This window comes from Canis aureus, chromosome 18 (genome assembly GCF_053574225.1).
Source record: "Canis aureus isolate CA01 chromosome 18, VMU_Caureus_v.1.0, whole genome shotgun sequence".
Classification (NCBI taxonomy): Eukaryota; Metazoa; Chordata; class Mammalia; order Carnivora; family Canidae; genus Canis; species Canis aureus.
The window spans coordinates 55,436,882-55,451,551 of NC_135628.1; the positions used below are offsets into that span (position 1 = coordinate 55,436,882).

Genomic DNA, 14,670 nt, shown 5'->3' on the forward strand with positions numbered 1-14,670 from the left:
CCTTATCATTTTTCTCTGTTGCTCTTCAACTACTTTTGGGCAAAATGTGACAATCTAAAAAGACAAGTATGCAAAATTTGGTTTTGGCATTCGTCCACATTCTCACATGCTTCCCTCAGCCCAATACTCCTTTGATGACTCCCATTTTATAGAATTCAAAATTTCTTTCCCCCTCTACTGATTTCTATTCCACCCCAAAATTTCCGTTTCCTCAGGTAAATGGGTTGTTGCATTACTTTATAAGTCATACATTTCTCATATTTACATTTTAAAAGATTATAGAACAGAGGTCAGCACACTTTTTTTATGAAGAGCCAGACGTAAATATTTTCAGTTTTGTAGGCCATACGTACAGTGTTGCAAGTGTTCAGCCTTGCATGGTAGGGCGAAAACAACCACAGACAAAATGTTGATGAATGGAGGGCTGGTTTGACTCTAGGCAGGCCAAATCAAGCCATAGTTTGCCAGCCTATCTTAGAGAATTCTTAATAGAAAGGCTCAGTATTAAGATGAAAGGAATGAAAAAATTTAAATACAATAAATTCTAAATGCAATACAGTTATGTCCTCTACTTCCACCACTAGCAAAAGTGATTTTGTTTCTTTACTATTTTATCTTTCTTCCAAGATTATCTGAGGAACAGAAGGCAGAACCTTGGCACTTTAGAAAGTTTACCAAGTGTCATTAGGAAAATACCAGACTTTACATAACCACTAAAGACTATGGCATGAGGGTTGAGATTATTCTTAAGATTAGGTGATGTGTGTATGTGTATAAATATCAACATTTGTTTTGTGTGTGTTTATTATTTTTAGTATATTTACAATAGAATGCATTTGGATAGTCTCTAAAATACTCCAAATAGGGCAGCCCAGGTGGTTCAGTGGTTTAGTGCCGCCTTCAGCCCAGGATGTGATCCTGGAGACCCGGGATCAAGTCCCAATTCTGGCTCTCTGCATGGAGCCTGCTTCTCCCTCTGCCTGTGTCTCTGCTTCTCTCTCTGTATGTCTCTCATGAATAAATAAATAAAATCTTAAAAAAAAAATACTCCAAACAAATTTTTTGAATAGGAATGTGAAAGGACGCACATTTAAGTAAACTAGGAAAAAATAAATGCTGGATTATTTGGCCCTGCTAAAGTAGATAAAGACAAATGAAGATCAATGTGGCTAGCGTCTCCTGCCATAATATTCTGGATTGATTGAAATATTGTACTTCAGTCTGATACTTGTTTAGCATTTTGAGTATATGATGCTTGTTCATGTATAAAAGAAATATGTTGGGACCCCGGGGTGGCTCAGCCATTGAGCATCTGCTTTTGGCTCAGGGTGTGATCCCAGAGCCCAGGGATCAAGTCCCACATGGGGCTCCCTGTGAGGAGCCTGCTTCTCCCTCTGCCTTTGTCTTTGCCTCTCTCTGTGTGTCTCTCATGAATAAATAAATCTTTTTTTTTTTAATATTTGAGCGCCTATTTTTTTTTATTTTTTATTTATTTATGATAGTCACAGAGAGAGAGAGAGAGGCAGAGACACAGGCAGAGGGAGAAGCAGGCTCCATGCACCGGGAGCCCGATGTGGGATTCGATCCCGGGTCTCCAGGATCGCGCCCTGGGCCAAAGGCAGGCGCCAAACCACTGCGCCACCCAGGGATCCCTAAATAAATAAATCTTAAAAAAAAAAAAAAAGACATGTGTTGAAACAATGACATTATATTAGATTCACTGCAATATGTCATGATCCACAAAATTACATTTCAACTAATATTTCCATTTAATGAAGACAAGAAAAATTTGCATTCAGGGCACCTGGGTGTCTCACTGGTTGAGCATCTGCCTTTGGCTCAGGTCATGATCCCAGGGTCCTGGGATCAACTCCCTCTTCAGGCTCCCTTTGGGGAACCTGCTTCTCCCTCTGCCCATGCCTCTGCCTCTCTCTGTGTCTCTCATGAGTAAATAAAAAAAACTTAAAAAAAAAAAAAAAGAAAAATTTGCATTCACTGTGTTAGTGTTTTTGCAAATTACTGGATGATGCAGAATCACAATCACTCATTTAATGGACTTCTTAGAAAAATATGTTATTAGGGCACCTGGGTAGCTCAGTCACTTAACCATCTGCCCTCAGCTCAGGTCATGATCCCAGAGTCTGGAGATTGAGCCCCACGTTGGGCTCCCAGCTCAGCAGGGAGTCTACTTCTCCCTCTGCTCCTCCCCCAGCTCATGCTCTCCCTCTCTGTCTCATTCACACTCTCTTAAATAAATAAAATCTTAAAAAATATGTTATTAACTCTGGGTAATTTGAGCCATTAAGGAAAGCAAAATGGCATATTATACCCCAAAATGTTTTATTTTTACTTGGAAATTATGTCATTTCATTGTATGTCATGAACAGATAATGTAAATGACCCTGACCTTATTAAACAAACCTGTGTTTCACTTTGTCAGATTTGTGTTTTTCCAGGTCAACATTTGAATATTTTACCTCTACTATTAAATTAGAGCTGGCCCAGATAAAAAAAATCAGTTAATTAAAACACTGACCTTTCTTCTCTCAATAAAAATGATTACATTGCATGCCTCTTTTTACTTTTTCTCTCACTGTAGCTCCTTTCTGGTAGTTAGCATTCATTTATTCTTTCAACAAAATTGGGTAACTATTTGCTAGGCATTGGGAACTAAGTAGTGAACCAAACTACCTCTGCCCTTGTAGAGCTTACATTCTAGAGTGGGGAGAATGCAATTAACAATGATTTGTTCTGTAATATAAAAGTTCTCTGGTATGTTAAAAGGTAAGTGCCATCGATATGGGAAGAGCAGGGCAAAATTGTATCTTATACAGTGGTTCTACTGTGTTATTTAGCATGAATGTTATCATCTTATTTTCTTTCTCAATTTATAGTTCCAATGACAGGATTCACACAGAGAGCAACCATTGATCCAGAACTGAATGAAATACATGTCCTATCTGGACTCAGCAAAGACAAGGAAAAGCGGGAGGAGAATGTCAGAAATTCCTTCTGGATTTATGACATTGTGAGGAATAGTTGGTAAGGAGTTTTTGTCTGTGTCACATTCCCAGTGTAATACTTATTCAAGGTTGGTAGTTTCTTCAAAAGAAGACAGAAATGGAAGGCTTACATTAATTTGTGATACCGTCCATTTAAATGTCAATACAGGCATACCTCATTTTATTGCACTTTGCTTCATTGCGCTTTGCACATGTTGCAGTTTTTACAAGTTGAAGGTTTGTGGCGACTTTGTGCTGAGCCTGTCAGCGCCATTTTTCCAGCAGCATTTGCTCACTTTATGTCTGTACGTCACATTTTGATAATTCTCACAGTATTTCAAATCTTTTCATTATTGTTATATTCATTATAGTGATCTGTGATCAGTGATCTTTGATATTACTGTTGTAATTGTTTTGGGGGCATCATGATCTGTGCCCATATGAGATGGTGAACTTAATTTATAAGTGTTGTATGTGTTCTGACCATTCTACTAGCCAGCTGTTTCCTCATCTCTTTCCCTCCCCTCAGACCTTCCTATTCCCTGAGATATAACAATATTGAAGTTAGGCCAGTTAATAACCCTACAAAGGCCTCCCAAGTGTTCAAGTGAAGGGGAGAAAGCTAAACGTCTTGTGCCAAACAGCCAAGTTGTGAATGCAAAGGAAAAGTACTTGAGGGAAATTAAAAGTGCTGTTCCAGGGGTGCCTGGGTAGCATGGTTGGTTAAGTGTCTGCCTTTGGCTCAGGTCATGATCCTGGGGTCCTAGGATCAAGCTCGGCGTCAGTCTCCCTGCTCAATGAGGAGCCGCCTTCTCCCTCTTCCACTCCCCCTGCTTGTGCTCACTCTCGCTCTATCAAATAAATAAATAAAATCTTAAAAAAAAAAGTGCTGTTCCAGTGAACACATGATTGCTAAGAAAATAAAACAGCTTTATTCCTGATGTGAAGCAAGTTTTAGTGGTTTAGATAGAAGGTCAAACCTGCCACATTCCTTTAAGCCAAAGCTTGCTCCAGAGCAAGGCCCTATCTCTTGAATTCTGTGAAGGCTGAGAGAGGTAAGGAAGCTGCAGAAGGAAAGTTTGAAGCTGGCAGAGGTTGGTCCCTGAGGTTTAAGGAAAGAAGCTGTCTTGATAATATCTAAGTGCTGATGTAGAAGTTACAAGTTATCTTAGCAAGATCTAACTATGATCATTAATGAAGATGACCACACTGAACAGCAGATTTTCATTGTAGATGAAATAGCTTTATTTTGGAATAAGGTGCCATTGAGGGCTTCCATAGCTAGGGAGGAGAAATCAATACCTGGCTTCAGAGCTTCAAAGGACAGGCTGACTATCTTGTTAGAGGCTAATGCGGTTGATGACTTTCAGTGGAAGATAGTGTTCATTTATCATTCTGAAAATCCTAGGGCCCTTAAAAATTATGCTAACTCTAGTGTACCTGTGCCCTATAAATGGAAAAACAAAGCCTAGAAGACAGCACATCTGTTTACCACATGGTTTACTGAATATTTTAAACCCATTGTTGAAACCTAGTGCTCAGGAAAAAAGATTCATTTCAAAATATTACTGCTTGTTGAGGACGCACCTGGTCATTCAAGAACTCTAATGGAGATATAGAATGAGATTAATGTTGTTTTCATGCCTGCTAACAGTAATCATACTGTAGCCTGTGAATCAAGGATTCATTACAACTTTGAAGTCGTCTTTTTTTAAAGATTTTATTTATTTATACATGATAGGCACAGACAGAGAGGCAGAAACACAGGCAGAGAGAGAAGCAGGCTCCATGCAGGAAGGTTGATGTGGGACTTGATCCTGGAACTGCAGGATCACTCCCTGGGCCAAAGGCAGGCACTTAACCACTGAGCCACCCAGGCGACCCATGAAGTCATCTTATTTAAGAAACACATTTCATAAGATTATGGCTCCCATAGATTATGATTCCTCTGATGGATATGTGCAAAGAAAGTGAAAATCTTCTGGAAAAGATTCACTGTTCTAAATACCATGAAGAGCATTCAGATTTGTGGGAAAAGGTCAAAATACAACATGAACAGGAGTTTGGAAGAAGTTGATTCCAACCTTCCTCCTGGAAGACTTTGAGAGGTTCAAGACTTCAGTGGAGGAAGTAACTCCAGATATGATGGAAAGAGTAAGAGAACTAGAATTAGAAGTAGATCCTAACAATGTGACTAAAGTGGTTTCTTGAGATAGAATCTATTTCTGGTAGAAACTCTGAAGACTGTAGAAATGATAGCAAAGGATTTAGAATATTACATAACCTTAGTTAATAAAGCAGTGGCAGGGTTTGAAAGAAGATATACTATACTAATGGGTAAAATGTTGTCAAACAGCATTGTATGACAAAGAGAAATAGTTCATGAAAGGGAGTCAGTTTATGTAGCCAATTTCTTTACACTTGACCCTTTGAACAACACAGGCCTTGGGGGTGCCAACCCTCACACAGTTGAAAATCCATGTGTAACTTTACTCCCTAAAAACCCAATAGGCTACTGTTGATCAGAAGCCTTGTCAGTAACATAAACAGTTGACTAATACATATTTTATATATGTATTATATATTGTATCCTTACAATAAAGTAAGATAGAAGAAAGAAAATGTTAAGAAAAATCTTTTTTTTTTTTTTTTTTAAGATTATTTATTTATTCATGAGAGACAGAGAGAGAGGCAGAGACACAGGCAGAGGGAGAAGCAGGCTCCATGCAGGGAGCCTGACGTGGGACTCGATCCCAGGTTCCAGGATCAGGCCCTGGGCTGAAGGCGGCACTAAACTGCTGAGCCACCGGAGCTGCCCTGTTAAGAAAAATCTTAAGAGAAAATACATTTACCATACTGTACTGTAGTGGATCCATGTAGTTCAAACCCATATTGTTCAAGGGTTATATGTTTTAAGAAATTGTCACAGCTCCTCTAGCCTTCAGCAACCACCACTCTGATCAGTTAACAGCCATCAACATTGAGGCAGACCCCTCCACCAGCAAAAAGATTATGACTTGCTGAAAGCTCAGAGGTTGGTTAGCATTTTCTAGCAATGAAGTATTTTTTAGTTAAGGTGTATACATAGTATTTTTTAGATGTAATACTGTTGCACACTGAATAGATTGGAATAGTAGAAACATAACTTTTATATGCATTGGGAAACAAAGGAATTCCTTTGATTCACTTAATTACAGTATTTGCTTTATTATGGTGGTCAGGAAATGAATGCACAGCTTCTCTGAGGTATGCCTGTATTGGGAAAAGAAGTTAATATTGATGCCCATGTATGCAGTGATGTTCAGTGAATGGATTTTACCTCTGAATAAAATCCAGGAATCACCTGGTCTGGAAGACAAGAGAACTGTATTTTAGTCTAGATTTTGCTACCAAGTAGATATGTAAAATTGAGAACTTTTTTTTTTAATGTTCCCAGGTGGTCTTAGTTTTGTTTTGTTTTGTTTTGTTTTTAATTCAAATTCAAGTTATTTAACATATAGTGTAGTATTGGTTTTAGGAGTAGAATTTACTCCTAAATTCTAGGAGTGATTCATCATTTACATATAACACCCAGTGCTCATCCGAAGTGCCCTCCTTGATGCCCATCACCCATTTAGGTCATCACCATCCCCACACCCCCATCCACCTCCCCTCCAGCAGACCTCTGTTCTCTCTATTTAAGAGTCTCTTATGGTTTGCTTCCCTCCCTATTTTTATCTTATTTTTCCTTCCCTTCTCCTCTAGGTGGTCTTAGTTTGGATAAATGAACTGATTTCACTAGAGCAGGGTGGGGGCCATTGTCTGGTGTTTTCAAACTGGGACCTTTTTGTCACAGAGCATCTCATAGAACCAGTGTTGCACATTTTGCTTTGGAAAACAATGGTCTAGAGAATCCAGGTCTGATATTCTGTGATTACTGCATGAGTGGATATTTTACAAAACAGGCACTTTAGAGAACTTCCTCCATGGCCTCAACTAGGGAATTTATTATTTCCTAAGTAGGACATTTATTTTAAGCAGTAAAACTGAAAGAAATCTGTGAGTTTTTTTTATTGTGACTAAATAAATGGGATTATCTTGTCTTTGAGACTTTGGTTTGGGCCTTCATATATGCTGTCTGTGTTTCATAACATGAAGTAGGTAGTTCTTAAGTGAGGTTTTGGATGGACATTAAAAGAATATAAGAACTTCATTCTAACAAATTTGCATTATTGTGTGAGAGTGACCAGAAATTTTAAGATTTGATGTGAACAAATTTATAAATTTTTTGTTGGTAATTAGACATGCAATTAATTTGCTTGCTAAAGTTGTATTAACGTTATGCTGCTAATTTTTTAGGATAGCAGTGTCTTAAAAAGCAATGTCTTACAGGTCTTGCGTCTATAAGAATGATCAAGCTGCAAAGGATAATCCAAGTAAAAGTCTACAGGAGGAAGAACCATGTCCAAGATTTGCCCATCAGCTTGTATATGATGAGTTACACAAGGTACCCTAACTACATCAACTTGTAAACTTTCCAAGACCTGTAATCTAAAAGAATCCCAAAATAGATGTTTCTGATTATTTTTAAGTGGATTTGAATAAAAAGTTATACATAGTAGAGATTCATAGAATATGTAGCAGACATTCAATATCATTTCTTCCTAAAATTCCTTAAGAGAATAAACATTTCTCATAGTCCAGAGTTCTGGCACTTTTCTACTTTGTTTTGTAGCTGCGTAGATCAGATACATGCATTGGGAAACAAAGGAATTCCTTTGACTCAGTTATAGTATTTGCTTTTTTGTGGTGGTCTGGAACTGAACATACAGCTTCTCTGAGGTATGCCTGTATTGGGAAATATGAATGTCCAACTAAAAAATGTATGGTTTTTAACATTAGGATACCTTGTCCCATGATACAAAAAAATCTATGTAACTCCCAATTTTAGATTTTCCTTTTTTTTTTTTTTTTTAAAAAAAAAACATTTTAAGAGTGTATTTGAGCAAAAAGTGATGAGAATCAGGCAACACCAAACCTAAAGTGGTAGGAATGCTCTACCACCAGCTCAGGGAGAGACTTCTAAGAAAGTAGAAGCAGGGGTGCCTGGGGGGCTCAGCTGTTCCAGCCTCAGACTCTTGATCTCAGCTCAGGTTAGATTTTCTCATAGTGTAAGAAGTCTTTTATCTTTATATTTCCTGTCTGTGAATGACATGTGTTTTCAATTGGCCTCACAAAAACAGTCCTGCATTCTCAAGTTTTAGGGTCACTAAATGTTATTTCTTTAAACTATGTCTCCCAAAAACTTTACATACAGGTTCGTGATTGGGCTCAGATTATATAATAACTTATTGACAAAGCTTGTATTCTTTCTGTATAGGCCAGCCATAGGTGATTATTTAAATTCCTTATCATTTGAGACCTTTAGGTTAAATGATACCATAGGAGTGAATAAATGCGCTTTCTCTTAGAGTCTCCCAAATTAAAGGGTAAATGAATTTTCATCTATAGGATAGAAATAATAGAGCTGTTGTATAACATTACTGATTTTCAAAACTTCAGGAACTATTTTAACACTTTAAGTACAGAATATCACTAAAATTATACCAATGAAATTGCATTCCCTTTTTTGGGGTGTTGAATAATGTAATATTTTAAAAGTTATATCACAAATTATATGTACCATTTAACATTTGGCAGTAAGCCTAAAGCAAAGTTAAGATGCTAAAATTTAAAAAGTTTCTAGTTACTATTCACCTTCAGTGATTCAGCATGTATGTCAGTTTTATTAAAGATCTTGTTTGTTATTATGATTAACGCTTGGTTAACTTAATAATCCCCATTATTTGCTGCCCTAAGTAAACTCTGTATTGTGGATTAGCTTTTTACTATCACTGCTTTTGCTTCATGTCTTCCATTGTCAGTATAATTGTGGTAATACAACTCATCTTTAATATGAAATGCAGTTTAAGGAAGTAGCCACAGTACTTTAAAGTAAAATGGAAGTGAGAAACATCAAAAGAAGCCTTTGGTAGAAATGCAATAATGTTTTAATTATTACTGTTACACATTGCTACCAAAATGAAGAAATTTTATTATGACTTCTATAGTTTCCTAAGTATGCATGCATCTTAAAATGTGGCTTGTTTTATTTTAGGTTCATTATTTATTTGGTGGAAATCCAGGAAAATCTTGCTCCCCAAAGATGAGATTAGATGACTTCTGGTCACTGAAGTTGTGTAGGCCTTCAAAAGATTACTTACTCAGACACTGCAAGTACCTGATAAGAAAACACAGGTATAAAAATATTATACTGAAAACTTTTTCTTTTTAATTATCAGCTATTGTTGGTATTACCTCAACTTTGGAGATAGAACTTTTTTGCCTTTGGAAATTTACTAATATGACAGTGTAAATACTGTAAAGATGACTTTTGTAAATGCCCTGTTATTTTCCTTATTTTTGCTTTCTTCTTTCAAAGGAAGATACAAAGTAAATATACATATTGATGCTAAAATTGTCTAGATATAGAAGGAGATTTTGCACCTGTTAAATGGAAGAAATTTCTGTGAAGGTGCTTCCAGTAACTCAAGGCCTAGTCACTATAGATTATATCAGCTCTCTACTATTGCTAAATGCCTAGCCTGTTGATAACTTTCTTAACAGTGAATACGATGATATAGTTGACTAAACAGTATCTTTCTAATCTGATGTTTCAGAATACAACTTCAAATATGATTTTGGTTTTACTTCATTACCTTTACCATTTAATTGCAAAATCATGTAATCAAACATTTTCATATAGATTTCCTGGATTATGCTTGCTTTTTAGCCCTAGCAGGTGATAAGACACTGAAAAATATAGAAAAGCATATCTGTCCTTTTAGTTATTGATAATACTTGATGGTAAGAAAAATTTACAGTTTGGAAGGAGAAGGTTAGCCTTTAATGATAATAACTATGATTTATTGAGCAATTTTTGTGTGCTAGATTTTGCATATTATTCCTACCATAAGGCAATTAAGTAAGTTACTATTCTTAACACTATTTCATAAAACAAGAAATGAGTATTTTTAAATAGGTTACATAATTCATCTAGGGTCACTCAACCAAAAGTGGCATAGCCAGGAGATGATCCTAAGTATTGTGACTCCAGTATTCATCATTTCACCACCATCACCACCACACATGCACACACATACATCTGCACATGTTTATGGGTCTATTATATTTTTATTTTTTATATACATAATTTTATATATTATATTTTATATAGAGTAGAAATACATAAAATCCGTGTAGTATAAATTATTAGACCTTTCCTTTACCATATCACAATTTCTTTGGCTTTTACTCTGAGTGAAAGGAGAGCATTGAAAGATTTTATGCAGAGGAATAACACACCCAGACTTCTCTTTTAATAGAAAACCATTCTAGGTTTTCTTCCAAAAGAACTGAGTGAAAAAAGGTTGTGGCTGTTTTCAGTTAGATGGGGAATTCTTCAGAAACAACAGATTTGTGTGTTGGGAAGGATGAGTTCAGTTTGATGCACTGTGTTTTAAAGATTATGTGTTAGCATTTGGAGGAAAGACATGGGCCAATTATTATATTTGTGAGTCATCAACAAGAAAAGGAGCTTACTTATAGAGAGTGAGAAGAGTAGAGAGATGTTGGTATTATCTGATGACCAACCACCATTTGAGGGAATACAGAGGAAGAGACATTCCATGAAAGAGATCAAGAAAGCCCAGTAAGATTCTGGATATAAACTGAAGATTGTACCAACAGAATTTCATGATGGATTGGATATGGGTATGAGAGAAGAGCAGTCAGATAACCGCTAGGGCATCTTAGAATCTTGTCTAGTACTAATCTGAAGTGATAGTAGAAAGCCCATTTTACTTATTTATTTACTTTTTAATTTTAACTTTTATTTTTAAAGATTTTATTTTTAAGTAATCTCTACCACCAGTGTGGGGCTTGAACTCACGGCCCAAGACCAGAGAATCACATGTTCCATTGACTAAGCCAGCCAGGCACCCTTGGCCCTTTTTAGATATTTGAAATGACATAGACCTTTTTTTCTACCAACCCTTAGATGAATTCAAGAGTTTGAGGAATATTGCTACATTGCAGGCAGAATAGATAGAAGTTGCTTTATAGAAATTGAATGGATCATGAAAATTACCTTTTAATTTTTTTTAAGATTTTATTTATTTATTCATGAGAGACACACAGAGAGAGAGAGAGTGGCAGAGACACAGGCAGAGGGAGAAGCAGGCTCCATGCCGGGAGCCCGACGTGGGACTTGATCCCAGGTCTCCAGTATCACACCCTGGGCCAAAGGCAGGCACTAAACCGCCGAGCCACTTAGGGATCCCCCTACCTTTTAAATTTTAATTTCATATTAAAAGAGTACCTGTGAGTGGCTCAGTGGTTGAGCATTTGCCTTCAGCTCAGGTCATGATCCCAGGGTCCTGGGATGGATTCTCACTCCAGACTCTGCTTTCCCTCAACCTCATACTTCCAAAGACTGACAGACAGATGTGGCTTTGGTAAATAAGTAGGTAGATAGATAGGAGGAAAGGAAAGAAAAGTGGGATAGGAAGGGAAGGAATGTACCTACCATCTCATGTCTTCTGTGTACTGACTTCTGTGTTTTGTGTGCCTTTTATGCCCTTGTGTTTCTCATGTTCAGATTCTCTAAGAGAGTGTCGTCTTAGGGCTACCTGGAGAGAGTATCCTTATTGGGAATAATTCTGCCAGGCTGCTTTATAAACTGCTGAGCGAGCTTAAGAGGATTGCTTTTGTCTTAGGTGCCAAAACTAGTCTAACCAATTTTTTTTTAAGATTTATTTATTTATTTATTCATGAGAAACACACAGAGAGAGAGAGTCTAACCAATTTTGGACAAGATAGTAAAGTAAAATGACCTCTGCCTAAGGAACTCTCTCATTTGAGTGCTTGAAGGCTAGTTGACTGTCATGTTACTATCCGATACAATAAAGCTGTAATATTTTGCTAGTCTTTGCCCTGCTTGAAATACAGGTACTCTATCTCTGAGATTAACTCTAAAGACAGGATATTATGGATGCCATCAGCCTGAACACTATTGTGAGAGGCTCATTATTTTCCTTTCCCAAGTGAAACTAAATGTCTTTTTTTCTTTCTCTCTGTACAATATTTTGAAAAGCATACCAACTTACTACAAATAAATCCACATATAATTATGCCATAACAAAAGGACAGTATCTTATTTAAATAGATAAACAGTTCCAAGCAGACTTTTTTTTTTTTTTTTTTTTTAAAGAGAAGTAACTGTTTCTTTTCAGCTTTGGAATCCAATAGATCTGCGTTTGATTCTACCTCTGCCACTTTTTAGCTCTTATCTTGGCCAAGTTCATTGTCTGAGCCTCAGTTTCTCATTTCTTTTTTTAAATGATGATAAACTTATTGTCATTAGAGCAGGGATCAATGAAGTAATTAATATTTGTAAAATACATGATACAGTGTCTAGCACATTACATACTTGATAAGTGGTTGCTACAGTTGTTTTTGTTGATCATTGACTGAGATAGGAAATAATCTTATAAAAATATTTAATCAGTTTAAAAAATATATATTTTAATCAATGTTAATGATACTCCTGAAAAGAGGGGCAGCCCAGGTGGCTCAGCGGTTTAGCGCCGCCTTCAGCCCAGGGCCTGATCCTAGAGACCCCGGATCGAGTCCCACGTCAGGCTCCCTGCATGGAGCCTGCTTCTCCCTCTGCCTGTGTTTCTGTCTCTCTCTCTCTGTGTGCGTCTCTCATGAATAAATAAAGTCTTAAAAAAAAAAAAGATACTCCTGAAAAGAAACTACTAATTTCTGTTTCTAAGGTACCTGTTAAGCACCTCTGGTAGAATGTATATTACACAGATCTAACCCAGTATTTTTATTTTATCTCTGCTTGTTTTTTATGAAACATATTTGGCTCTTATGCAGTTCTGTTAAATAAAATATTTGACATGTTCACTGTGTTTTGTAGTTGATTTAATCTTAGCTTGTAGTTTTAAGAGGAGTGTAAGAAGTGCTCCTACCCAGTCTCAAGCACCGTGACTGCCTATGACCACCTGGCATTACCATTACATTTCCAGGGACTCTGCAGCTACACCGTCTCCATGGCAGTATTCTTACTTCTGAATTCCCAAACACAGGTTGTGGTTTTTTTGTTTGTTTTTGTTTTTTGTTTTTTGTTTTTTTGCTTTTTCTTTTTTTTTTTTTAGATATCCACAATGACTCCTCGAACAGAGTATTCCACTGCAGGTCTAAATGACATTTCTGATGTTTTTTCATACCTCCAGACAATTATTATTCTTGTTTACATTTTCTAGGTTTGAAGAAAAGGCCCAGATGGATCCCCTTAGCGCTCTGAAATACTTACAAAATGATCTCTATATAACCGTGGATCATTCAGACCCAGAAGAGACAAAAGAGGTAAAGGTGGTAATAAACTTCAGAAAATGAGCATGAAAAAAAAGTCTCTTACTTGCTGATTTCTCTCTTAGATATTTAAAGGAAAATACGATGACACTAATAATCTTTAGAGTAGCACAGAGCAGATGAAATAAAAATTGAATAGGCTTACTTTCATGTGAAGATAAAAGGTTCAGGTCACACAGAAAGGCTTTGATCCATTCAGAAAAGGATTCTCACATTTAAAGTTTTAACTTCAGCATTAGTTTTGTATGTTGGGAAAGAAATAGAAATTTTTACTTCTGTAGTCCCATGCTTCTTTCACTTAAGGATTACATAATGGCTCAATATAAACTTTTCTGTTGATACTTCAAAATCCCATAGAGAAGAAAGCAAAATCTCTTCTTTTGTAGAGAGAAAGTGAAGAGAGGTTGATAAGAGTAGAATCCCTGCTATCTTGATATTTAGTTATATGACTGTTATAGCAGGATGGTTCAACTACAGTCTACTGATTTCATTCATCAGGGGTCCCTAATCTTGAGAACTTAGTAGTAATGCTACCAAGTAAATGCTAGTAATAGCATTAATACTAATTTCTTCATCATTACTTTTCAGGGGTTTCTTGTTACAAAATTACATCTAAAAGATGTAATATTTTTAGGGCATATTTGCTTATCTACAGTGTGTGAATACCCCTGCAGTGAGTTTCCTGTCTTTCTCTAACCTCTGAGATTCCTTTTGTCACTTTTAACTTCTGCCAAGCATCCTTGTTCATAGTTCGTCTAGCAACATCTAAACTGCAATGCATTTTACCTTCCACTCACAGAATTGGTGCTGATGATATATAGTTCTGTCCCTACCATCTATTTCCTAGTTCTCTGTTGCTTTGGCTTTGTAATAACAACATCAAGCAGTGCTTTTTTGTTGTTCAGCAATGACCCAGGTTTCAGATTTAATGTTACATCACTTTTCAGGTACCAAGTTCATTGTACTTTTAAGCAGTAGAGCCTGCATATCCTTGGCACCAAAACAAAGAGATTCTCTTTCATAGTTGCCTGTGAGAATAAGTCTGATTGTTCTTACTCAGTATTGGTTATAACCCTTCCCTAGGTGGAGAATCAGTAGAACATGCTTCAGAACCCCCTGAAGGGGGGGACAGTTAATTAATTGTCTCTCCTTGAATCTTGAGTCCATTCATGATACTACTTAAATTGGGGAAATTATCGTAGTTTTG

General features: G+C 36.6%; 1 protein-coding gene across 10 annotated transcripts in view; it reads left to right on the forward strand.

Moving 5' to 3' along the window:
• MKLN1 (muskelin 1) overlaps positions 1 to 14,670 on the forward strand; it is a 208,695-nt gene that overhangs the window by 170,699 nt on the left and 23,326 nt on the right. For all 10 annotated transcript variants that reach the window (XM_077857368.1, XM_077857371.1, XM_077857366.1 and 7 more), the window contains 4 exons: positions 2,895 to 3,042; positions 7,374 to 7,488; positions 9,139 to 9,278; positions 13,355 to 13,457. In XM_077857368.1, the coding sequence (XP_077713494.1) occupies positions 2,895 to 3,042; positions 7,374 to 7,488; positions 9,139 to 9,278; positions 13,355 to 13,457 (506 nt within the window). The remainder of the gene's footprint in view (positions 1 to 2,894; positions 3,043 to 7,373; positions 7,489 to 9,138; positions 9,279 to 13,354; positions 13,458 to 14,670) is intronic.